Raw genomic sequence first — 23,505 nt, forward strand, 5'->3', positions numbered from 1 at the left:
GATCTCAAAGATTTCAGGTCTCTGGACACACAGCCGTAGATATTTCGAATCCCCCTGATGACAAATGGGTCTCCTGCTGTGACACCGACCCCTTGGCATGCCGAACAATGGCCAGTTATGAAACCCAGAGAGTTTGAAACCCTTTCCCACAAGGAACCAAAGTCAGTATATAACTCCAGGTCAGGTCTTCAAAAGAACCCTGAAAGGGAAAAATAAAGATATTAAAGATGGGAATAGAGCTGTATCTTGCATAAACCCTATTTATACCCCTCAATGATTTTTATACCTCTATCAAATCTCACCTACAGGTAAATGCATTACTCCAAATTAGGTAACACCAATGTCTTATACAACTTCAGCATAAATTTCAACTCCTGTACTCAACACATTGATTCATGAAGGCCAATGGGCTGAGTGGCCCATCTGCTCCTGCATCTTTTGTGCCAACAGCTCTTTATGACCCTCTCTTCCCATAATGCCAATTTAACAAGGTAGCAGTCTTGGACTTTTTTTCTCTGTTTTTCACTTCTTAAGAACATAAGAAATAGAGCAGGAGTAGGCCATCTGGCCTGTCGACCCTGCTCCGCCATTCAATAAGATCATGGCTGATCTGGCGAAGGTCTCATCTCTACCTACCTGTCTTTTCCCCATAACCCTTAATTCCCTTACTATGCAAAAATCTATCCAACCTTGTCTTAAATATATCTACTGAGGGAGTTCATGGGGGTTCATGAAAAGTTCAAGACTTGTTCAGTATTTGCATCGCCATTCAGTTGACCATGTTCTATGACATGCAGTTCTGACAGGTGACAAGCTTCTTTTAAAATACCTTCATCTCAAAAAGGGCTCTTTGGCCATGCCAGTTGACCAGTTGAGATGACCAACAAAATCAAGATCATTTTGTCTGAAATGTAAATGACAGCATATCAAATGAGTAAAGTACAATTTGATGCAATTTGTTTGGTTCACTTCGTTAGTCTTCCAATTCTGGAATGCCCTCTCTAAACCGTTCTACTTCAACTCATTTATAAATCTTTCAGCCAAGTTGGTGAATATCAGCCATATAAAATTTCATGTCAAGTTTCATCGGCTCACTAAGATGCAAGTCAAATTCCTTTGATGCAGCTGGGGACAATGGGAGGTTCTTAAGGTGCAACGTGTTTTTACCTTGATTGGGTCTTGGGCAGGGATTGCACTTGTGGGAGACTTTGGAGTACAGCGCAGGTGCAGCAGAAGTGTTCCCGTGCAAGTCCAGCGAAGAGCTTTACAAACCCAGTCTCCTCAAAAGAGACTGTACCTTCCAGTGAAGCGGTCATCATGGGAGTGGTCTTGAGTCAGAGTGGTACGGCTTTAGCTCAACAGGGCTTTGGCGAGAATAGGCGGAGGCAAGTTAATTAGGTAAGTTCATTATGTATTTCTTTTTCCTTATTGAACTCTTGAGAGAATAGAGGGTATGTCTGCAGAGCCAGTGTCTGTTCTGGTTGTCAGATGTGGGATTTCTGGGAGACTACCAGCCTCCCCAATGGCCACATCTGCACCAGGTGCATCGAGTTGCAGCTTCTTAGAGACCGTATAAAAGAACTGGAGCTGCAGCTTGATGACCTTTGGCTTATTAGGGAGTGCGAAGAAGTGATAGACAGGAGCTACAGGGTGGTAGTCACCCCAAAGCTACACGAGACAGATAAATGGGTGACTGTCAGGAGAGGGAAGGGAGAACATCAGATAGTGGAGAGCACCCCTGTGGCCGTCCCCTTCAACGATATGTACTCTACTTTGAGTGCTGTTGGGGGGGAAACCACTTAACTGGGGGAAGCAACAGCGGCCGTGCCTCTGGCACAGAGTCTGGTCCTGTGGCCCAGAAGGGTAGGGAATTGAAAACGATAGCAGCAGTAAAAGGGGACTATAGAAAAGGAGACATCAATCCTATTGATGTGAAAAAGACAGAACTGATGATAATTTGTCTCCCAGGTGCCAAGGTCGGTGATGTTTCTGAACGTATCCACGATATCCTGAAATGGGAGGGTGAGCAGCCGAAGGTCGTTGTACATGTTGATACCAACGACACAGGTAGAAAAAGGGAGGAGGTCCCAAAAAAGACTACAGGGAGTTAGGAAGGAAGCTGAGAAGCAGGATCTCAAGGATAGTAATCTGCTGCCTGTGCCACGTGACAATGAGTATAGGAATAGAATGAGGTGGCAGATAAATGCGTGGCTGAAGAATTGAGCAAGGGGCAGGGATTCAGATTTCTGGATAATTGGAACCTCTTCTGGGGCAGGTGGGACCTGTACAAAAGGGATGGGTTGCACTTGAATCCAAGGGGGACCAATATTCTTGTGGGCAGATTACTAGAGCTGTTGGGAGTGGTTTAAACTAACATGGCAGGAGAATGGTGACTTGTATGATAAAGCTGAGGACGAGCCAGCAGGTTCACAATAGATGATGGGTGTAACATGGATGTAAGGATGGACAAGACAATGATTAGGTACAAATGCAGACAGAGCAAAGAGTTAAATTATACCACAGAGGCAAAGTTCAAAAGGGCGAAGAAAGCAGGTGTGAAGGTGCTGTATTTAAATGTGTGTAGCATTCAGAATAAGATGGCACAGTTAGAGATTGGTCAGTATGACATTGTGGGCACTGAGTCGTGGCTGAAAGAAAGTCATAGTTGGGAGCCTAACGTCAAAGGATATACTTTATATTGAAAGGATGGGCAGGAAAGGATAGGTGGTGGTGTGGCTCTGTTTGTAAGAGATGGTATTACACCTTTAGAAAGAGGTGACATAGGTTCAGAGAATGTTGAATCTTTGTGGTGGAGTCAAGAAACTGCAAGGGTAAAAAAAACTATTATGGGAATCATATATAGGCCTCCAAATAGTAGCCAAGATGTGGGGTTGAGATTGCAAAGGGAGCTGGAAAAGGCACGTACAAAGGATGATGTCACAATTGTAATGGGGGACTTCAATATGCAAGAGGATTGGGAAAATCAGGTTGGCATTGGAAAACGAGAAGGAATTCGTTGAATGTCTATGAGATGGCTTTTTAGAGCAGCTTGTGCTTGAGTCTACTCGGAGAAAGGCTATCTTAGATTGGGTGTTGTGTAATTACCCAGATCTTATTAGGGAGCTTAATGTGAAGGTGCCCTTAGGAGGCAGTGATCATAATATGACTGAATTCATACTGCAATCTGAGAGGGAGAAGCACAAGTCATATGTATCGATTCGCAATGGAATAAGGGGAATTACAGAGACATGAGAGAGGAGCTTTCCCAGGTGGATTGGAGGAGGATACTGGCCCGGATGACCGCAGAGCAGAGATGGCTGAAGTTTCTGGGAATAGTTCACAAGGTGCAGGATAGATATGTCCCACAGAAGATGAAGTTCTCAAATGTCATGGGTAGGCAACTGTGCCTAACCAGTAAAGTTAAGGACAGCATTAAAGCTTAAGGAAGTGCATATAAGGTAACAAAAGTGAATGGGAAGTTGGATGATTGGGAAGCTCTTCAAATCCAACACAAAACAACTAAAAAAGCTATAAGAAGGGAAAAGGTGAAATGTGAGGGCAAAAAAGATGAGGGCAAACTAGCCAATAATATAATGTAGAACACTGAAAGATTTTCAGTTATATAAAGAGTAAAAGGGAGGTGAGAGTTGATACTGGACCATTGGAAAATGATGCTGGTGAGGTAGCAATGGGAGACAAAGAAATGGCAGATGAACTTAATGAGTACTTTGCTTGGGTCTTCATTGTGGAAGACACTAGCGATGTGCCAGAGGTCCCTGAATGTCAGGGAGCAGGAGTGAGTGCCATTGCTATTACAAAGTACTAGGCAAGCTCAAAGGTCTTAAGATGGACAAGTCACCTGGGCCAGATGGACAACATCCCAGAGTCCTGAGAGAGGTTGCTGAAGAGATAACGGATGCATTGGTCATGATCTTTCAGGAATTACTTGATCTTGGCATGGTCCCAGAGGACTGGAGGATTGCAAATGTCACTCTATTCTTTAAGGGAGGAAGGCAAAGGAAAGGTAATTCTTGGCCAGTTAGCCTAACCTCAGTGATTGAAAAAGTGTTGGAGTCTATTATTAAGGATGAGGTTTCAAGGTACTTGGAGACTAATGATAAAATAAGTCAAAGTCAACATGATTTTTCTAAAGGGAAATCTTGCCTGACAAACCTGTCAGAGTTCTTTGAGGAAGTAACGAGTAGGGTGGACAAACGAGAGGCAGTAGATGTCATTTACTTGGATTTTCAGAAGATCAAATACTATGGCATTATATGAAAGATACTGGCATGGATAGAGGAATGGTTGACAGGCAAGAGGCAGTGCATGGGAATAAAAGGGGCCTTTTCTGGTTGGCTGCCAGGGACTGGTGGTGTTCCTCAAGGGTCAGTATTGGGAGCGCTACCTTTCATATTGTTTGCCAATGATTTAGATAATGGAATTGATGGCTTTGTGGGAAAGTTTGTGGATGATACAAAGATGAGTGAAGGGGCTAGGTAGAGCTGAGGAAGTAATGTGATTGCAGCAGGGCTTAGGCAAATTGGAATAATGAACAAAAAAGTGGCAGATTGAATACAATATTGGGAAATGTATGATAATGCATTTTGGTAAAAGGAACAAAAGTGCATACTATTCTCTAAATGGGGAGTAAATTCAAACATTGGAGATGCAGAAGGAGTTAAGATTCCTCATGGAAGACTGCCCTGTTGCACAGAGTGACTAAGCAGAACTCAAGTGCAGGACACAGGCGTGGAGGCTGAGTTGGGGATGCTGGTGCAGATGTGAATGTTGAACAGCAAACCAGAGCTCTGATATAGAGTCTTGACATGGAGATTGGGTTTTCATGGAATATCTTGAAACTGGAGCTGAACTTGGAACAAACAGTTCTAAGCAGTCAAGAAACTAGGTTATCATATGGGAATAGACCAACAAACTGGCAACCTGTGATAGTGACACCATCGTATTTATTTCACAGTCTCTGATGAAAACCAGGTGTATTGTAATTGAGTAAACTAGCAGCAATTGGAGATCTAATGACTGAAATCAGGGCATAATTAGGGAGAAAGGAGCGTTAAAGGGGAACAGCCAACCAGAACCATGACATGCCCAAAAGGTTAATTTACAGGTTGAGTCTGTAGTTAAAGAAGGCAAATGCAACATTGGTACTTACTTCGAAGGGAATAGAATATAAAAGCAATGAGATAATGCAGAGGCTTTATAAGACACTAGTCAGGCAGCACTTGGAATATTGTCAACAGTTTTGGGTCCCTTATTTCAGAAAAAATGTGTTGTCAATGGAAAGAGTCCAGAGGAGGTTCTTGAGGATGATTCTAGTAATGAAGGGGTTAACGTATGAGGAGCATTTGGCAGTTTTGGGCCTGTAATCACTGGAATTTAGAAGAATGTGTGGAGATCTCATTGAAACATACCAAAAATGCTGAAAGAACTAGATAGGGTGGATGTGGAGAGGATGTTTCCTCTGGTGGGGGTATCCAGAACTAGAAGGCATAGCTCAAAATTGAGGGGTGACCTTTTACAACAGAGGTAAGGAGGAATTTTTTTAGCCAGAGAGTAGTGAATCTGTGGAATTCTCTGCCCCAGACTGCATTGCAGGCAGAGTCCTTGAATATAGTTAAAGTGGAATTTGATAGTTTCATGATTGGGAAGGCAGATGCATGGAGTTGAGTGGGATCTGGGATCAGCCACAATGGAATGGTGGAGCGGTCTCAATGGGCTGAATGGCCTAATTCTGTCCTACGTCTTGTGGTCTTATGGGCTGGGGTTGCAGCGTGCCTGGTTCTTGGCAAGGACATTTTGAGTCTCTGAAGGTGCAACATGATTGCAATGTAGATGCTTTTTCTCTGCAGTCATTGAGATTAGAATGTCCCACCAGACTTGTGGAAACCTCCCATTACCCCATTCCTCCCTGAGGTGTTTCTATCATAAAACACAGCACTAAAAAGGGTAGAAACTGCTCATGTCTATTGTGATTGAGGAATGAAAGAGTCAAGGGGACATTTGTTGTGACCAAAGATTTCATATTACTGTGCAACTGTTCAGTGTTAAAATGAAATAATTTATATATGTTTCTCTTTTAACAGGTCTTCATCCATTCTTGACCGTTGACAAACAGCAGAAATGTATCCAGGATCAGAATATTTGTCAAACTCATTACATGGTAATTTGAAAGAAAACTATCAAGAAATTAAATGCTGAACAATTTATTGCCATATGACTTAAGAAAATTTCAGCAACTCCATATTTATTTTAATCCATTTCAACAAAATCATCGAAATGTTTCCATTAAATTCCTCATTTCAGGACATCTGCTTTTGTATTCCTTGTCCATGCTGTTCTAATGTCCCATCACCTTCTTTCTGTAAACTTAAACCTAAGCCTGCTGTCTCCCGCAAACCCTGTTCTTCCACCAGCTCTGTACTCACTGCTCCACATCAGCTCTTGACTCAGCAGCACCCCAGAGTTGTTCTTCTCAAATTCCTCCATGACACAGAGCTTTACTCTGAACCCTCTGTTAATTTTAGTTTTCTCCAATTCTGGCTTCTGGTGCATGCCTGAGATTAGAATTTGTGCCTACAGCCATTCAGTGTTCTGGTTCTAGAACATAGAGCATTACAGCACAGTACAGGCCCTTTGGCCTATAATATTGTGCCCACTTTTTAACCTGCTCTAAGATCAATCTCATCCTTTCCTTCCACATAGCCCTCCATTTTTCTATCATTTATATGCCTAAGAGTCTCTTAAATGTCTCTAATGTGTCTGCGTCTGCCACCACCCCGGCAGTGTGTTCACACACCCACCACTCTATGTTTTTTTTTAAAAAAAACTTCTGACATCCACCTGATATTTTCCTCCAATCACCTTAAAATTATGCTCACAGGCATTAGCCATTTCTTCCCCAAGGAAGAAATCTTTGTCCACGCGATCTATGGCTCTTATCATTTGGTACAACTTCATCAAGTTAAGTCACATCCTCTTTCACTCCAAAGGGAAAAGCCCTAGATTGGACAATCTATCCTCATAAGACTGCTCTGTGATCCAGGCAGTGGTCTGGTAGATCTCCTCTGCACTCTGTGAATTTTGGTTTGCTTCAGGTCTGGGTTCTGGTGTGTGCCTGAGATTGGAATCTGTGCCTATGGGCCATCCGGTGCTCTGATTCTGTGATTCCTGAATAAAATTGTTCTGTGCAAGAGTATTTGAAGTTAAATCAGATCCTCGACTCGGAAATGGTAACCCGCTATTGTCCCGGGAAAACAATATCAATGCACTGGGACCATGTTTGGGGGAAAAGGCTTTGCCCATGGTATTAGACTGAGCTTCTTCATTGATCATAGTTGACCATGAATGTTACTTCCTAGCTGTGATACGCAAGCCAGGGGAGTATGATATGGAAAGCAAACTGTTGCCTATGCAGCAGGCTCTCTTTCTCCTTGCAGCTGTGAATCAAAAAGGAACGGCAGAGACTGATGCGGTTTGGCACCAGTGGCATGGCACAAGTTGCCAGTCAGTGTTGAACTCCACATAGGACTGCTTAGGGACTCCAACTCTAAAATTTTCCTCTGGGTTTACTCTCGAAGTCTTCCTCATGAGTGGGTATAACACAATACAACAGAGGTTTGAGATAAGAGTTTTCCTTCTAGATGAGCTGCCAACCATAGCTGATGAGCCCCATTTGCTTAAATTGACTGGTTTTATGGTGCCAGTAACCCACCTTCTTCTGTCAGTCCAGCTCCTGGCCTTCACGTATGGCTTAGCTACTAAGTCCAGGTTCTGCCTGGCATTGTAGCTAAGCCACATGTGAAGACCAGGAGCTGGACTTAGTTGTCAGAGGCTATTTGAGGCGCACGCCATTGGGAGCATTTAATAGGTAGTAGGAGCTCATCCCCACTGCAGCCCCAGCTATGACAACCTTAAATACTGTGGTATTAGATATGTCATTACTTACAGCTAGACCACATCCTACCACCCCCACCCACTGGCTATGACAACCTTAAGGAACCTTGGTATTAGATACAAGAGAAAATCTGCAGATGCAAGCAACACACACAAAATGCTGGAGGAACTCAGCAGGTTAAGCAGCATCTATGGAAAAAAAGTACAGATGACGTTTCTGGCTGAGACCTTTCATCAGAACCCTTCATCTTGGTATTAGATAAGTCATTACTTACAACTAGACCCCCATTTACACTTTTGCTAAACTGCTCATTTTAAAGGCTGATGTGAATTTTAAAGAAGGCAGAACTAACTCGTACAATCCATTCATAATATTTATAAGATATTTTATATAGTATATCTTCTTTCTGCCCCTGCCTCCCAACTCCACTTTCCTTTTTCCCCTCTTGGCCATTCCTTGCAGCTTGGTCATATGAAGCTCTTGGGGTTTGTACCTTCACATGATCTGTATTTAAATGTGTGCAAACAGCCAATATTCCGTGAGATTGTTGGGTGCACTAGCTTAATCCAATCTTTCTGAACATTTTTTAACAGCTAACAAAGTATTTATTGCCTTTGGCAGCTGCACAGATATTTCCAGAGGAAGTTCCGAAGGAGCTGTCTCCGAAAAGGGTCCTTCAAAGGTATTCAGATGCATACTAAAGTTTGCTTTTATTGTACCTTGTTTAAAATGTGACTCTTCCAAAGTCAATGCTCAGAAACATGTTTTTTTTTGTCATCACAAGGAAGGTATGATAGCTCCTTTACTTAGAAGTTTAAGTAGATTTCTGCATGTAACGTAAACATTGCAGCACTGTACAGGACATTTGGCCCATGATGTTGTGCTGACCTTTTAACCTACCCTAATATCATTCTAACCCTTCCCTCCCCCCACACAACTCTCCATTTTTATCATCCATGTGCCTAAGAGTTAACTTATTTATATATATATATATATATATAAAATATAAATATTATTTATACCACCACCCCTGGCGGGGTGTTAGTGCACCGACCACTCAACATGTAAACAAAACCTTAGCTCTGACATCCCCTAAGACCATAAGACATAGGAACAGAATTAAGCAATTTGGCCCATCAGGTCTGCTCTACCATTTCATCATGGCTGATCCATTTCCTCTCAGCCCCATTTCCTACCTTCTTTCCATTAACTCCCCCCCCCCCCAATGCTTAACTCTAATCACCTCAAAATCTTGAGCAATGCACACAAAATGCTGGAGGAACTCAGCAGGACAGGCAGCATCTGTGGAGAGGACTAAGCAGCTGGAGAGGAAGGGGGAGGAAGCTGAGAGAAATGAAGGTGAGAGAAGGGGAAGGAGGACAAGCTGGCAGGTGATAGGTGAAACCTGGTGAGAAGGTAGGTAAGTGGGGAAGAGGAAATAGGTGGAAGATGTCAGATAGGAGAGGAGAGTGGACTATAGGTGAAAGAAAAGGGAGGAGAGGAATCAGAGGCAGGTGAGGAGATGTGGTGGGGTAAGAGGGGAACCAGAATGGGAAATTGAAACGAAAAATGGGGGAGAGGAGATAAATTACTAGAAATGAGAGAAATTGAGGTTAATGGCAACAATTTGGAGCTAGCCAGATGGAGTTACCTCCAAACTGAGTGTGGCAGAAGAGGAGGTGGTGGACAGTTGGAATAGGATGTTGGATTGAAATGGGTGGCCTCTGGGAGATCTAGGTGACCATCCTTTCACTTCCACAATACTGCTTGACCCCATAAATTCTTCAAGCATCTGCAGTCTCCTGTTTGCCTTAATAAATCTGGCTGTTTTCTTTCTTTTGTATTTTGTTGCTTCTAGCATCTCATTGATGACCAGTGAGAGCCCTTATTCGCCTTGTCACCTAAATCTTCTGGGAGGCTCCCCATGTGTGTGCCGTCGGAGTCCACGACTGTTGACTAACGGTTATTATGATGTGAGTGAAGAGAGCTTCATTGATGAAGAAGGGAATATTACCTTAACTCCATCCAAAATAAACATCAGCTACAAGGAAAACCTGGTAAGGTGAGTGTCTATTCCCATAATCACTGTGGGGAAATCAGAACGTAGCAACCACAATGGATACAACCTGCATCAGGCATGATATTCAGCTTGGGTATTCTTACCAGATCCAGGATAAAGGATTATCTTTATTTACCAGTTACAGTTACTATACAATATGAAGGTAAGCCCGCCAATAATATTGAAGATGGTAGCAAAGGTTTTTTCAAATATACCAGCAATAAAAGAGTGACAAAGTGGATGTTGGAAAATGAAGTTAGAGAAATAGTAATGTGGACCAGGAAATAGCGGATGATCTGAATGAATATTTTGGATCAATCTTCACTGTGGAAGACACTTGGAGTATTTCAAAATTTTGAGGGTGTTGGGACAGAAGTGAGTACAGAGACTATTACTAGCAAAAAGGTGCTTTGGAAACTCAAAGATCCAGATGATGTATAGCCCAGGGTTCTGAAAGAGGAGAATGAAGAGATTGTGGAGGCATTAGTAATGATCTTTCAAGAAACACTAGATTGTGGAATGATCCCAGAGGACTGGAGAATGCCAACTGTCACTCTCCTTTTCAAGAAGGGAGAGAGGCAGAAGAAAGGAAATTAAAGGTGAGTTAGTCTGACCTCCATGGTTGGAAAGATGTTGGAGTCGATTGTTAAGGATGTGGTTTTGCGGTAGTTAGAGGCACATGATAAAATAGGTCACAGTCAGCATGGTTTCCTCAGGTTAAAGCCTGACAAATTTGTTAGAACACTTTGAAGAAATTGGGTCAGTGTGGGTCATATTCTGCATGGAAGCCGGTGACCAGTGGTATGCCTCAGGGATCTGTTCTGGGACCCCTACTCTTCGTGATTTTTATGAATGACCTGGATGAAGAATTGGAGGGGTGGATTAGTAAATTTGCTGATGACACAAAGGTTGGAGGTGTTGTGGGTAGTGCAAAGGGCTGTCAGAGGGACACACTAGTGGTGTTCCACAGGGGTCTATGTTGGGACTGCTTCTTTTAACGTTATATGTCAATGGATGACGGATTTAATAGCTTTGTGGCCAAATATATGAGCAATACAAAGATGCAAACACTAGAGGGCATATGTACAAAATTAAGGGAGGGAAGTTTAGGGGAGACATCAGGGGTAAGTTTTTTACACAGAGGGTTGTGAGTGCCTGGAATGACTTACCAGGGATGGTGGTGGAGGCTAAAACATTAGGGGTATTTAAGGGCCTCTTGGACAGGCACATGGATGAAAGAAAAATGGAGGGTTATGGGGTAGTGGGTTTAGTACTTTTTTTTAAGGATTATATGGGTTGGCACAACATAGAGGGCTGAAGGGCCTGTACTGCGCTGTAGTGTTTTATGGTTTTATGGATGGAGAGACAGCTATAGTTGAGGAAGCAGGGAGGCTGCAGAAAGACTTGGACAAGTAGGAGAACGGGCAAAGAAGTGGCAGTTGGAATACAGTGCTGCAAGGTGTTCGGTCGTACACTTTGGTAGAAGGAATAAAAGCATAGACTCTTCTCTAAATGGGGAAAAAATTCAAAAATCTGAGATGCAAAGGGAATTGGGATTCCATATGCAGGATCCCTACAGGTTAATTTGCAGGTTGAGTTGGTGGTGAGGAAGGCAAATGTAATGTTTGCATTCATTTCAAGAGGAGTAGAACATTAATAACAAGGATGTGATGCTGAGGCTTTATAAAGCACTGGTGAGACCTCACTTGGTGTATTGTGAGCAGTTTTGGACCCATTATTTAAGTAAGGATATGCTGACATTGGAGAGGGTTCAGAGGAGGTTCACGAGAACAATTCCAGGAATGAAAGACATCATATGAGGAGTCATTGATGGCTCTGGGCCTTAACTCTCTGGGATTTATAAGACTTGTGGGGCGGGGGAGGAATATCTCATTGAAACCTGCGGAATGTTGAAATGCCTAGTTAGAGTGGATGTGTAGAGGACACTGAAATGCCCAGCTAGAGTGGATGTGTAGAGGTCGTTTCCTAGCGTGGCAGAGTCTTGGGTCAGAGGGCACTGACCTAGAAAACAACGGTGTCCGTTTAGAATGGAGATGCCGAAGAATTTCTTTAGTCAGAGGGTGCTGAATCTGTGATATTTGTTGCCATAGATGGCTGTGGAGGCCTGGTAATTGGCTGTACAATATTTAAGGCCAAGATTGATACATTCTTAGTCAAAAAAGGAAATGTATTAGCCATGATGAAATTACAGAGCAGAATCGGTAGTCCATTGGACCTAATTCTGCTCTTGTGTCCTATAGTTATATTAAGAATTTGCATTGGTGTGTGTGACATACAACAACATTTAATAAGTATAAAAAATTGTATAAAGATAATGTTAGAAGTACAGATATAAAATGTGTATTCTCTCTCTCCCCTTTCACCACTGCTTGTGATAGTGTCAGTGACATTATCCTGTCTCACATAAACCTGCACCTCACACTTTATGTCAACCTGTCAATCTTCAGACCATGTCACTCAGGGATTTGTGCTAATGTTATTTTGTGACTGTATGTGCTGGATTGTATCTAGAGGTGTTGTGTGTACCTACTGGTTCTGTGTTTTTCACCTTGGCCCAAGAAGAACAACGTTACGTTTAGCTGTATGAATTAATAACAATAAACTTGAACTTTAATCTATATTTATGCACATTTTAGTCCATATCTGTACTACTAACATTAAGAAATTGAATCTTGGGTTTGTATATGGTGACATGTATGTACTTTGATAATAAACTTACTTTGAACTTGTAACTTTGAACTTTAAACTTTTATATAATCTTACATTTGAGGAAGATTGCAATTTCCACAATGAATCAACCTTCAGAAATGAATTCCAGAAACTGGACAAGTCACTAACAGTTATGAATAGCCTTCCACATAATTTACATATTTACTGTGCAGAAAATTATTCATTTTCTTCTCTTCACCTGCCTATTATATCCCTCTGGTGCCCCTACTCCTTTGCTTTCTCCCATGATCCCCTCTCCTCTTGTATCAGATATCAGATTTCTTCTTCTCCAGTCCTTAATCTCTTACGCCTGTTACCTTCCAGCTTCTCGCTTCATCCCTTTCTCCCACCCACCCACCTTCCTCCTCACATGGTCTCACCTATCACCTGCCACTCCCCTTATCACCTTGTTCTGGCTTCTTCCCTCTTTTTTTAGTCCTGAGGAAGGGTCTTGACCTGCAACATCAACTGTTTGTTCATTTCCATAGATGCTGCTTGACCTGCTGAGTTCCTCCAGCATTTTGTGTGTGTTGCTCTGGATTTCCAGCATCTGTAGAATCTCTTGTGCAGAGAATAATTGCTAAAAGTAGTTCATTAGATAGAAATTTGATTATTTCAACAAAGCCATCAATTCTATCATCTAAATCATTGACATAAAGAAAAAGAATTGGTCCCAACACCGCTGGTCACTGGCAGCCAAGCAGCAAAGACTCGCTGTATTTTCACTCTCTGTCTCCTTCCAGTCAGCTACTGTTTTATCAGTGCTAGACTCTTTCCCATAATACCATGGGCTTGTAGCTTGTTAAACAGTCTCATGTATAAAGGCCTTCTGAAAGTCCAAGCACACAACATCAGCTGATTCTACTTTGTCTGTCCCGTTGGTTATTTCTTCAAACAATTCTAACAGATTTGTCAGACAAGATTTTCCCTTGAGGAAACCATACTGACTATGGTCTATTTTATCCTGTGCCCCCAAATACCCCAAAACCACATCCTTAACAATCAACTCTGACATCTTTACAACCAGTGAGGTTAAACTAATTGGCCTATAATTTCCTTTCTTCTTTCTCTCTCCCTTCTTGAAGAGTGGAGTGACATTTGTAATTTTCCAATCTTCTGGAACCATTCCAGAAACGAATGATTCTTAAAAGATCATTGCTAATGCTTCCACAATCTCTTCAGGCATCTCTTTTAGAAACCTGGGGTGTACACCATCTGGTCCAGGTGACATCTACTTTCAAATCTTTCCATTTTCCAAGAACCTTCTCCTTAGTAATAGCAACTTTACACACTTCATGATCCCTGACACCTGGATCTTCTACCATACTGCTAGTGTCATCCACAGTGAAGGCTGATGCAAAATACTTATTCAGGTTGTCTGCCATTTCTTTGTCCCCCATTACTACCTCTCCTGCATAATTTTCCAGTGGTCTAATATCCATTCTTGTCTCTCTTTTACACTTCATGTATCTGATGAAACTTTTGGTATCCTCTTTCTGCATCAGTCTTCACAGATGATCAGCCAGATGTTGAAGGGTGTGAGGGAAGAGAAGTGAGTGCAGTTACTGTTCCAAGGGAGAAAGTGCTCAAAAAGCTGAAAGACCTAAAATTAGATTAGATTAGATTCAACTTTATTGTCATTGTACTGAGTACAGATACAAAGCCAATGAAATGCAATTAGGATCTAACCAGAAGTGGCCTTTGACCTTATATATACACTTTCTTGTACTCTTCTTCTATGTAGAAACTAATAAAAATATTGAAAAAGAAAATGTCTAACCAGAAGTGCAAAAGAATAGTGTTATTTACAAAATAACTGCGAATAAAAAGTGCTAAAGCATACAAATATAAAAGTACTGAGACAGTACAATATGGGTACAATACTGTTTAGCGCTGTGATGTGAGGTTCAGCAGGGTCACTGCCTCAGGGAAGAAGCTCTTCCAGAACCTGCTGGTGTGGGAGCAGAGGCTCCTGTAGCGCCTACCGGATGGGAGGAGAGTAAAAAGACTATGGTTAGGGTGAGATGCATCCTTGATAATCCTTGATAATGGGGTACATAAGTCAACAGACCAGATGATCTACACCCCAGGGTTCTGAAAGAGGTAGTGGTAAAGATTATGAAGTCATTAGCAATGATCTTTCAAAAATCATTGGACTCTGGCAAGGTGCCAGAGGACTGAAAAATTGCAAACGTCACTCCACTCTTAAAGGAAATTATAGACCTGTTAGCCTGACCTCAGTGGTTGGGAAGATGTTGGAGTCAATTGTTAAAGATGAGGTGTTATGGACTACCTGATGACACAGGACAAGATAAGACAAAATCAGCAAGGTTTCCTGATATAAAGATTGGTACAGGGGCAGGAAGTATTGAGGAAACAGGTAGGCTGCAGAAGGACTTGGATAGATCAGAAGAATGGGCAAGAAAGTGGCAAATGAAATGCAATGCTGGAAAATGCATGGTCATGCACTTTGGTAGTAGAAATAAATATGCAGACTATTTTCTAAATGGGGAAAAAATCCAAAATCTGAGATACAGAGGGACTTGGGAGTCCTTGTACAGAACTCCCTAAAGGTTAACTTGCAGGTAGAGTTGGTGGTGAGGAAGGCAAATGCAATGTTAGCTTTCATTTCAAGAGGTCTAGAATACAAGAGCAGGGATGTGAGGCTGAGCATTTTCAAGGCACTGGTGAGGCTTCACCTTAAGCATTGTGAACAGTTTTGAGCTCTTCATTAAAGAAAAGATGTGCTGGCATTGAAGCAGATCCAGAGTTGGTTCACAAGGATGATTCCAGCAATGAAAGGGTTGTCGTACAAGGTATGTTTGATAGCTCTGGGTCTGTACTCACTGGAGTTCAGAAGGATGAAGGAGGATCTCATTGAAACCTTTTGAACATTGAAAGGCCTAGACAGAGTAGATGTGGAAAACAAATTTCCCATCGTGGGGGAGTCAAGCACGAGCGCACAGCCTCAAGATAATGGGGCCTCCATTTAAAACAGGAATGTGGAGAAATTTCTTCATTCAGATGATGGTGAACTTGTGGAATTTATTACCAGAGGCAGCTGTGGAGGCCAGGTTTGGGGTGTAATTAAGGCAGAACTTGAAAGGTTCTTGACTGGACACAGCATCACAGGTTACGGGGAGAAGGCTGGTGAGTGGGGCTGAGAAGGGGGAAAGATGATTCAGCCATGATTAAATGGTGAAGCAGACTCGATGGGCCAAATGGCCTAATTCTGTTCTTGTGTGTTATGGTCTTATGATCTAATATTATGGCTAGCTAGCTTTCATATTCCATCTTTACCTTAATGCCTTCTCTTGGTATTTAAAAGTTTTAAGATCCTCTAACTTCTGACTAATTTTTGCTCTATTATATGCCCTCTTTGGCTTTCATGTTGGCTTTGGCTTCTCTTGTCAGCCACAGTTGTCATCTTGCCTTGAGAATACTTCTAAAGAATTCTCTTTGGGATGTATGTATCCTGTGCCTTCCAAATTGCTTCCAGAAGTTTCAGCCATTTCTGCTCTGATGTCATACTTTTGAAAGTATGCCACAGTTCTGGGTCTCCTGCCCTCCCAGTAAGGGAAATTTCCTCAAAGCCAAGGACCCTCGGGGTCTTCAATTTTCATCAATTCTTATTTAGAGGGTAGGATTGTCAGTGATGTAGTTGCATTTGGACATTTGAGGTCTGTGTTTATCCATCAGTAGAAGTGGCTCAGGGCATTGGAACTGATATCTAGCATGTAATTCCATCTCCAGTCATATGCTGAAGCAACTGATTTTGCAATCCTGCAGAGTCTTCCGACGGAGGAGAAAGGCTCGTCGATCCTTTGCAAGCTTCTTTAACATGGATTCCTCAGGTTCGTGGCTGAACAGCCAACTCTTCAGTGGAGCCAATTGTCCCCTTGCAGAATCCTCATGGATTGATGAGGGAAGTGATTGTGACACCAGCTACAGCCATAAGCAGGGTATGGAATTTCACCATTTCAAAGTCAAGGTTATTGTCATCAGCACAGGTGCATGTGGGCACAGGTGAAATGAAAAAAATACTCACAGCGTCATCTTAGACACAGAGCATCTGATAAGCAGCACTCACAAGAAAAACATAAAAACAGTATAATTTTTGTTCAAATAAAAAACAATCAGAACAAAATTAGGTAACGAACTGGGTCAGGTCACAGATCTGTCAGTGGGTGTGCATCTGGGGGACAGTGATCACCGCTCCCTGACCTTTAGCATTATCATGGAAAAGGATAGAATCAGAGAGGATAGGAAAATTTTTAATTGGGGAAGGGCAAATTATGAGGCTATAAGGCTAGAACTTATGAGTGTGAATTGGGATGATGTTTTTGCAGCGAAATGTACTATGGACATGTGGTCAATGTGTAAGGATCTCTTGCAGGATGTTAGGGATAAATTTGTCCCAGTGAGGAAGATAAAGAATGGTAGGGTGAAGGAACCATGGATGACAAGTGAAGTGGAAAATCTAGTCAGATGGAAGAAGACAGCATACATGAGGTTTAGGAAGCAAGGATCAGATGGGTCTTTTGAGGAATATAGGGTCGCAAGAAAGGAGCTTAGGAAGGGGCTGAGAAGAGCAAGAAGGGGGCATGAGAAGGCCTTGGCATGTAGGGTAAAGGAAAACCCCAAGGCTTTCTTCAATTATGTGAAGAACAAAAGGATGACAGGAGTGAAGATAGGACCGATTAGAGATAAAAGTGGGAAGATGTGCCTGGAGGCTGTGGAAGTGAGCGAGGTCCTCAATGAATGCTTCTCTTCGCTATTCACCAATGAGAGGGAACTTGATGACGGTGAGGACAATATGAGTGAGGTTGACGTTCTGAGCATGTTGATATTAAGAGAGAGGAGGTGTTGGAGTTGTTAAAATACATTAGGATGGATAACTCCCCGGGGCCTGACAGAATATTCCCCAGGCTGCTCCACGAGGCAAGGGAAGAGATTGCTGACTCCCTGGCTAGGATCTTTATGTCCTCGTTGTCCACGGGAATGGTACCAGAGGATTGAAGGGAGGCGAATGTTGTCCCCTTGTTCAAAAAAGGTAGTAGGGGTAGTCAAGGTTAATTATAGACCAGTGAGCCTTACGTCTGTGCTGGGAAAGCTGTTGGAAAAGATTCTTAGAGATAGGATCTATGGGCATTTAGCAAATCATGGTCTGATCAGGGACAGTCAGCATGGCTTTGTGAAGGGCTGATTGTGCCTAACAAGCCTGATAGAGTTCTTTGAGGAGGTGACCAGCATATAGATGAGGGTAGTGCAGTGGATGTGATCTACATGGATTTTAGTAAGGCATTTGACAAGGTTCCACACGGTAGACTTATTCAGAAAGTCAGAAGGCATGGGATCCAGGGAAGTTTGACCAGGTGGATTCAGAATTGGCTTGCCTGCGGAAGGCAGAGGGTCGTGGTGGAGGGAGTACATTCAGATTGGAGGGTTGTGACTAGTGGCGTCCCACGAAGATCTGATCTGGGACCTTGACTTTTTGTGATTTTTATTAACGACCTGGATGTGGGGGTAGAAGGGTGTGTTGGCAAGTTTGCAGACAACACAAAGGCTGGTGGTGTTGTGGATAGTGTTGAGGTTTATTGAAAATTGCAGAGAGACATTGATAGGATGCAGAAGTGAGCTGAGAAGTGGCAGATGGAGTTCAACCCAGAGAAGTGTGAGGTGGTACACTTTGGAAGGACAAATTCCAAGGCAGAGCACAAAGTAAATGGCAGGATACTTGGTAGTGTGGAGGAGCAGAGGGATCTGGGGGTACATGTCCACAGATCCCTGAAAGTTGCCTCACAGGTAGATAGGGTAGTTAAGAAAGCTTATGGGGTGTTAGTTTTCATAAGTTGAGGGATAGAGTTTAAGAGACGCGATGTAATGATGCAGCTCTATAAAACTCTAGTTAGGCCACACTTGGAGTACTGTGTCCAGTTCTGGTCGCTTCAGTATAAGAAGGATGTGGAAGCATTGGAAAGGGTAAAGAGGAGATTTACCAGGATGCTGCCTGGTTTAGAGAGTATGGATTATGATCAGAGATTGAGGGAGCTAGGGCTTTACTCTTTGGAGAGAAGGAGGATGAGAGGAGACATGATAGAGGTGTACAAGATATTAAAAGGAATAGACAGAGTGGACAGCCAGTGCCTCTTCCCCAGGGCACTACTGCTCAGTAAAAGAGGACATGGCTTTAAGGTAAGGGGAAGGAAGTTCAAGGGGGATATTAGCAGAGGGTTTTTCACTCAGAGAATGGTTGGTGTGTGGAATGCACTGCCTGAGTCAGTGGTGGAGGCAGATACACTAGTGAAGTTTAAGAGACTACTAGACAGGTATATGGAGGAATTTAAGGTGGGGGGGGATTATATGGGAGGCAGGGTTTGAGGGTCAGCACAACATTGTGGGCTGAATGGCCTGTAATGTGCTGTACTATTCTATGTTCTATGTTCTATTAAAACAAGCCCATGATAGTCCAAAGTGGTCATAGTAGTGACTAGGGTTAGAACCATAGAACACTACAGCACAGTACAGGTCCTTCAGCCCTCCATGTTGTGCTGACCCATATAATCCCTAAAAAAAGTACTAAACCCACACTACCCCATAACCCTCCATTTTTCTTTCATCCATGTGCCTGTCCAAGAGGCTCTTAAATACCCCTAATGATTTAGCCTCCACCACCATCCCTGGCAATTCATTCCAGGCACTCACAACCCTCTGTGTAAAAAAAACTTACCCCTGATGTCTCCCCTAAACTTCCCTCCCTTAATTTTGTACATATGCCCTCTGGTGTTTGCTATTGGTGCCCTGGGAAACAGGTACTGACTATCCACCCTATCTATGCCTCTCATAATCTTGTAGACATCTATCAAGTCCCCTCTCATCCATAACTTCCACATCCGTCCTATAATGAGGTGACCAGAACTGAACACAACCCTCTAAGTGTGGTCTCACCAGAGATTTGTAGAGTTGCAACATGACCTCTCTACTCTTGAACTCAATCGCCCTGTTAATGAAGCCTAGCATCCCATAGGCCTTCTTAACTACCCTATCAACCTGTGCAGCGACCTTGAGGGATGTATGGATTTGAACCCCAAAGTCCCTTTGTTCTTCCACACTCTTAAGTAACTGACCATTAATCCTGTTCTCAGTCTTCTGGTTTGTCCTTCCAAAATGCATCACCTCACACTTGTCCGGATTGAACACCATCTGCCATTTTTCTGCCCAACTCTGCAGCCTGTCTATATCCTCTTGTAACATTCGACCACCTATAGCTCCATCCGCAACTCCTCCAATCTTTGTGTCATCCGCAGACTTACTCACCCATCCTTCCACCTCTACATCCAGGTCATTTATAAAAATCACAAATAGCAGGGGTCCCAGGACAGATCCCTGCGGCACTCCACTAGTCACCGACCTCCAGGCAGAATACTTTCCTTCCACAACTGCCCTCTGCTTTCTTCCTTTAAGCCATTTTTTTATCCAAACAGCCAATGCCTCATGACTTTCTGGATGAGTCTCTCATGAGGGACCTTGTCAAATGCTTTGCTAAAGTCCATGTAGACCACATCCACTGCCCTACCCTCATCAATTTCTTTTGTTACCTCTTCAAAAAAACTCAATCAGGCTTGTGAGGCATGATCTTCCCTTCACAAAGCCATGTTGACAATCCATGAGTAGACTGTACTTCTCCAAATGCTCATAGATCCTATCCTTAAGAATCCTTTCCAGTAGTTTGCATACCACTGACGTAAGACTCACCGGTCTATAGTTCCCAGGTTTCTCCCTATTACCTTTTTTAAACAAGGGAACTATATTTGCCATTCTCCAGTCCACCGGCATGTCCCCTGCAGTCAAAGAAGATTCAAAGATCATGGCTAACGCTCCTGCGATCTCTTCTCTCAATTCCCACAACAACCTGGGGTGTATCATATCCGGCCCTGGGGATTTATCAATCTTAATGTTTTTAAGAAGATCCAGCACTTCTTCCCTAATCTCCACATTGTTCAGCACACAGGCCTGCTCTACTTCGACCTCATCCTGATCAAGATCCTTTTCACTTGTGAATACTGAAACAAAGTATTCATTTAGGACCTCCCCAACCTCCTCTGCCTCCAGGCACGTTACCCTCTTTATCCTTTAGCGGTCTCACCTTCATTCTCGTCATCCTCCTATTCTTCATATATGCATAGAACGCCTTGGGGTTCTCCTTAATCCTACATGCCAAGGCCTTTTCATGCCCCCTTCGAGCTCTCCTAAGTCCTTTCTTTAGCTCCTTCCTGGCTACCCTATATTTCTCATAAGCCCTTCCTACTTCCTGCTTCTTATATCTAACATATGCTTCCTTTTTCCTCTTGACGAGTTGCCTCACGTGTTTCACTAGTCACGGTTCCCTTTCCCTACCATTTTTTCCTTGCCTCAGTGGGACAAACCTATCCTGAACCCAGCACAAGTGGTCCCTAAACTTCTCCCACATTACTTCTGTGCTTTCCCCTTTGAACATCTGTTTCCAATTTAATCACACTAGTTCCTGCCTCATCCCTTCAAAGTTAGCCCTTCCCCAGTTAAGCACTTTACCATTTCATCTGATTTTATCCCTTTCCATAGCTATGCTGAAGCTAAGGGAGTTGTGGTCACTCTCACCAAAATGCTCCCCCACCAAGAGGTCTATCACCTGACCAGGTTCATTACCCAGAACTAGATCCAGTATAGCCTCTCCTCTCGTCGGCCGGTCCACATACTGTGTCAGGAATCCTTCTTGAACACACCTGACAAATTCAGCCCCATCTATCCCCCTTGCACTCAGGAGGTGCCAGTCAGTATGAGGGAAGTTGAAATCACCCATAAGTACAACCCTGTATTTCCTGCTCCATTCTAAAATTTGCCTGCTTATCTGCTCCTCAGTGTCTCGAGGGCTATTTGGGGGCCTATATAGACTACTCCCAGCACAGTGATTGATCCCTTCCTATTTCTGACTTCCACCCAGACAAACTCCGTGGACACTCCTTCTACAGCGTCATCCGTTTCTATAGCTATGATACTATCCCTGACCAGCAATGCCACTTCCCCCCCCACTTCTACCTCCCATCCTATTCCTTTTAAAACACCTGAACCCCGGGACCTACATCGTCCAATCCTGCCCTTCCTCCAACCGAGTTTCAGTAACGGCCACAACATCGTAGTTCCACGTGCTAATCCATGCTCTAAGTTCATCCTCCTTGTGCCTAATACTCCTAGCATTGAAATAGACATATTTCAACCCATTTCACATTTCAACCAATAGGGTTGCACAGCTTGGTTCAAGTACCAAATGGTGAAGGGAAGTAACTGTTCCTGAACCTGGTGGTGTGAGGTTTTAGGCTTTTGTACCTCCTGCCCGATGTTAGTTGTCAGAAAACGACATGGCCTGGGTAGTGGGGATCTTTGAAGAAGGATGTTGTCTCTTGAGGCGGCACTTCCTGTAGAGACTACTGATGGTGAGGAGGTTTGATAAACCTCCTCACCTGTGATACATTGGACAGAATCCATTACTCTTTACAGCTTCTTGCATTCAAATTGAACTTGACCATGATGCAACCACTCAGGATGCTTCAGACCACAAAACCAAAAGCTATAGGAGCAGAAGTAGGCCATTCAGCCCATCAAGTCTGTTCCGCCATTCAATCATGGGCTGATCCAATTCTTCCAGTCATCCCCACTCCCCTGCCTTTTTCCCATACCCTTTGATGCCCTGGCTAATCAAGAACCCATCTATCTCTGCCTTAAATGCACCCAATGACTTGGCCTCCACAGCCGCTCGGGGCAACAAATTCCACAGATTTACCACCCTCTGACTAAAGTAATTTCTCTGTATCTCTGTTCTAAAAGGATGTCCTTCAATCCTGAAGTCATGCCCTCTTGTCCTAGAGTCCCCTAACATGGGAAACAACTTTGCCATATCTAATCTGTTCAGGCCTTTTAACATTTGGAATGTTTCTATGAGATCCCCACCTCATTCTCCTGAACTCCAAGGGATACAGCCCAAGAGCTGCCAGAGGTTCCTCATACAAGGGGTCATTGATAAGTTCGTGGCCTAAGGTAGAAGGAGTGAATTTTAGAAAACCTTGCAGATTTATTTTTCAACATAGTGCCATCCTACATTTAAACCCTTGGTCCAGCGGTCGTGGAGCATACGGATCTTGGACCTCCAGAAAGTGTCCACAGATGGGTGATTGATAGGTTCCTGGTCTAAGGTAGAAGGAGATGAGTTATGCAGCTCTCGTTACGTCACATGCAGGTCAACTTCTTGAGTGATTATGCAGAAAGTTTGAAGTTAATAACTCATCTCCTTCTACCTTAGGTCACGAACTAATCAATCACCCCGATGTGTTATTAACTGATGAGTAAGGGCACCAGAGGGATATGATAGGCAGGTGAAGAGAAGAAAATGAATCATTTTCTGCACGGTAAATGATGCGGAAGGTATTCACAACTGTTAGTGACTCATCCAGTTTCTGGAATTCATTTCTGAAAGTTGATTAAATGTGGAAATTATTGAAATCTTTCTCAAATGTAAAATTATATAAAACTCATCTCCTTCTACCTTAGGCCACAAACTAATTGATCACCCCTGATGTGTTATTAACTGATGAGTTATTAACTTTGAACTTTCTGCATAATCACTCAAAGAGTTGAACTGCATGTGCATGTAACGACAGCTGTATGACGCAGACTGGGAGACCATTTTGCTGAACACCTACGCTCTGTCCACCAGAGAAAGCAGGATCTCCCAGTGGCCACACATTTTGATTCCATATCCCATTCCCATTCT

General features: G+C 43.1%; 1 protein-coding gene across 2 annotated transcripts in view; it reads left to right on the plus strand.

Annotated features, from left to right (window-relative positions):
- The window catches only part of tmem71 (transmembrane protein 71), a 62,942-nt gene that overhangs the window by 14,679 nt on the left and 24,758 nt on the right, over positions 1–23,505 (plus strand). For both annotated transcript variants that reach the window (XM_073071440.1, XM_073071531.1), the window contains exons 2-5: positions 6,102–6,178; positions 8,534–8,594; positions 9,771–9,974; positions 16,491–16,663. In XM_073071440.1, the coding sequence (XP_072927541.1) occupies positions 6,139–6,178; positions 8,534–8,594; positions 9,771–9,974; positions 16,491–16,663 (478 nt within the window). In that variant the 5' untranslated portion in view covers positions 6,102–6,138. The remainder of the gene's footprint in view (positions 1–6,101; positions 6,179–8,533; positions 8,595–9,770; positions 9,975–16,490; positions 16,664–23,505) is intronic.

Source organism: Hemitrygon akajei, chromosome 1 (genome assembly GCF_048418815.1).
Source record: "Hemitrygon akajei chromosome 1, sHemAka1.3, whole genome shotgun sequence".
Lineage (NCBI taxonomy): Eukaryota > Metazoa > Chordata > Chondrichthyes > Myliobatiformes > Dasyatidae > Hemitrygon > Hemitrygon akajei.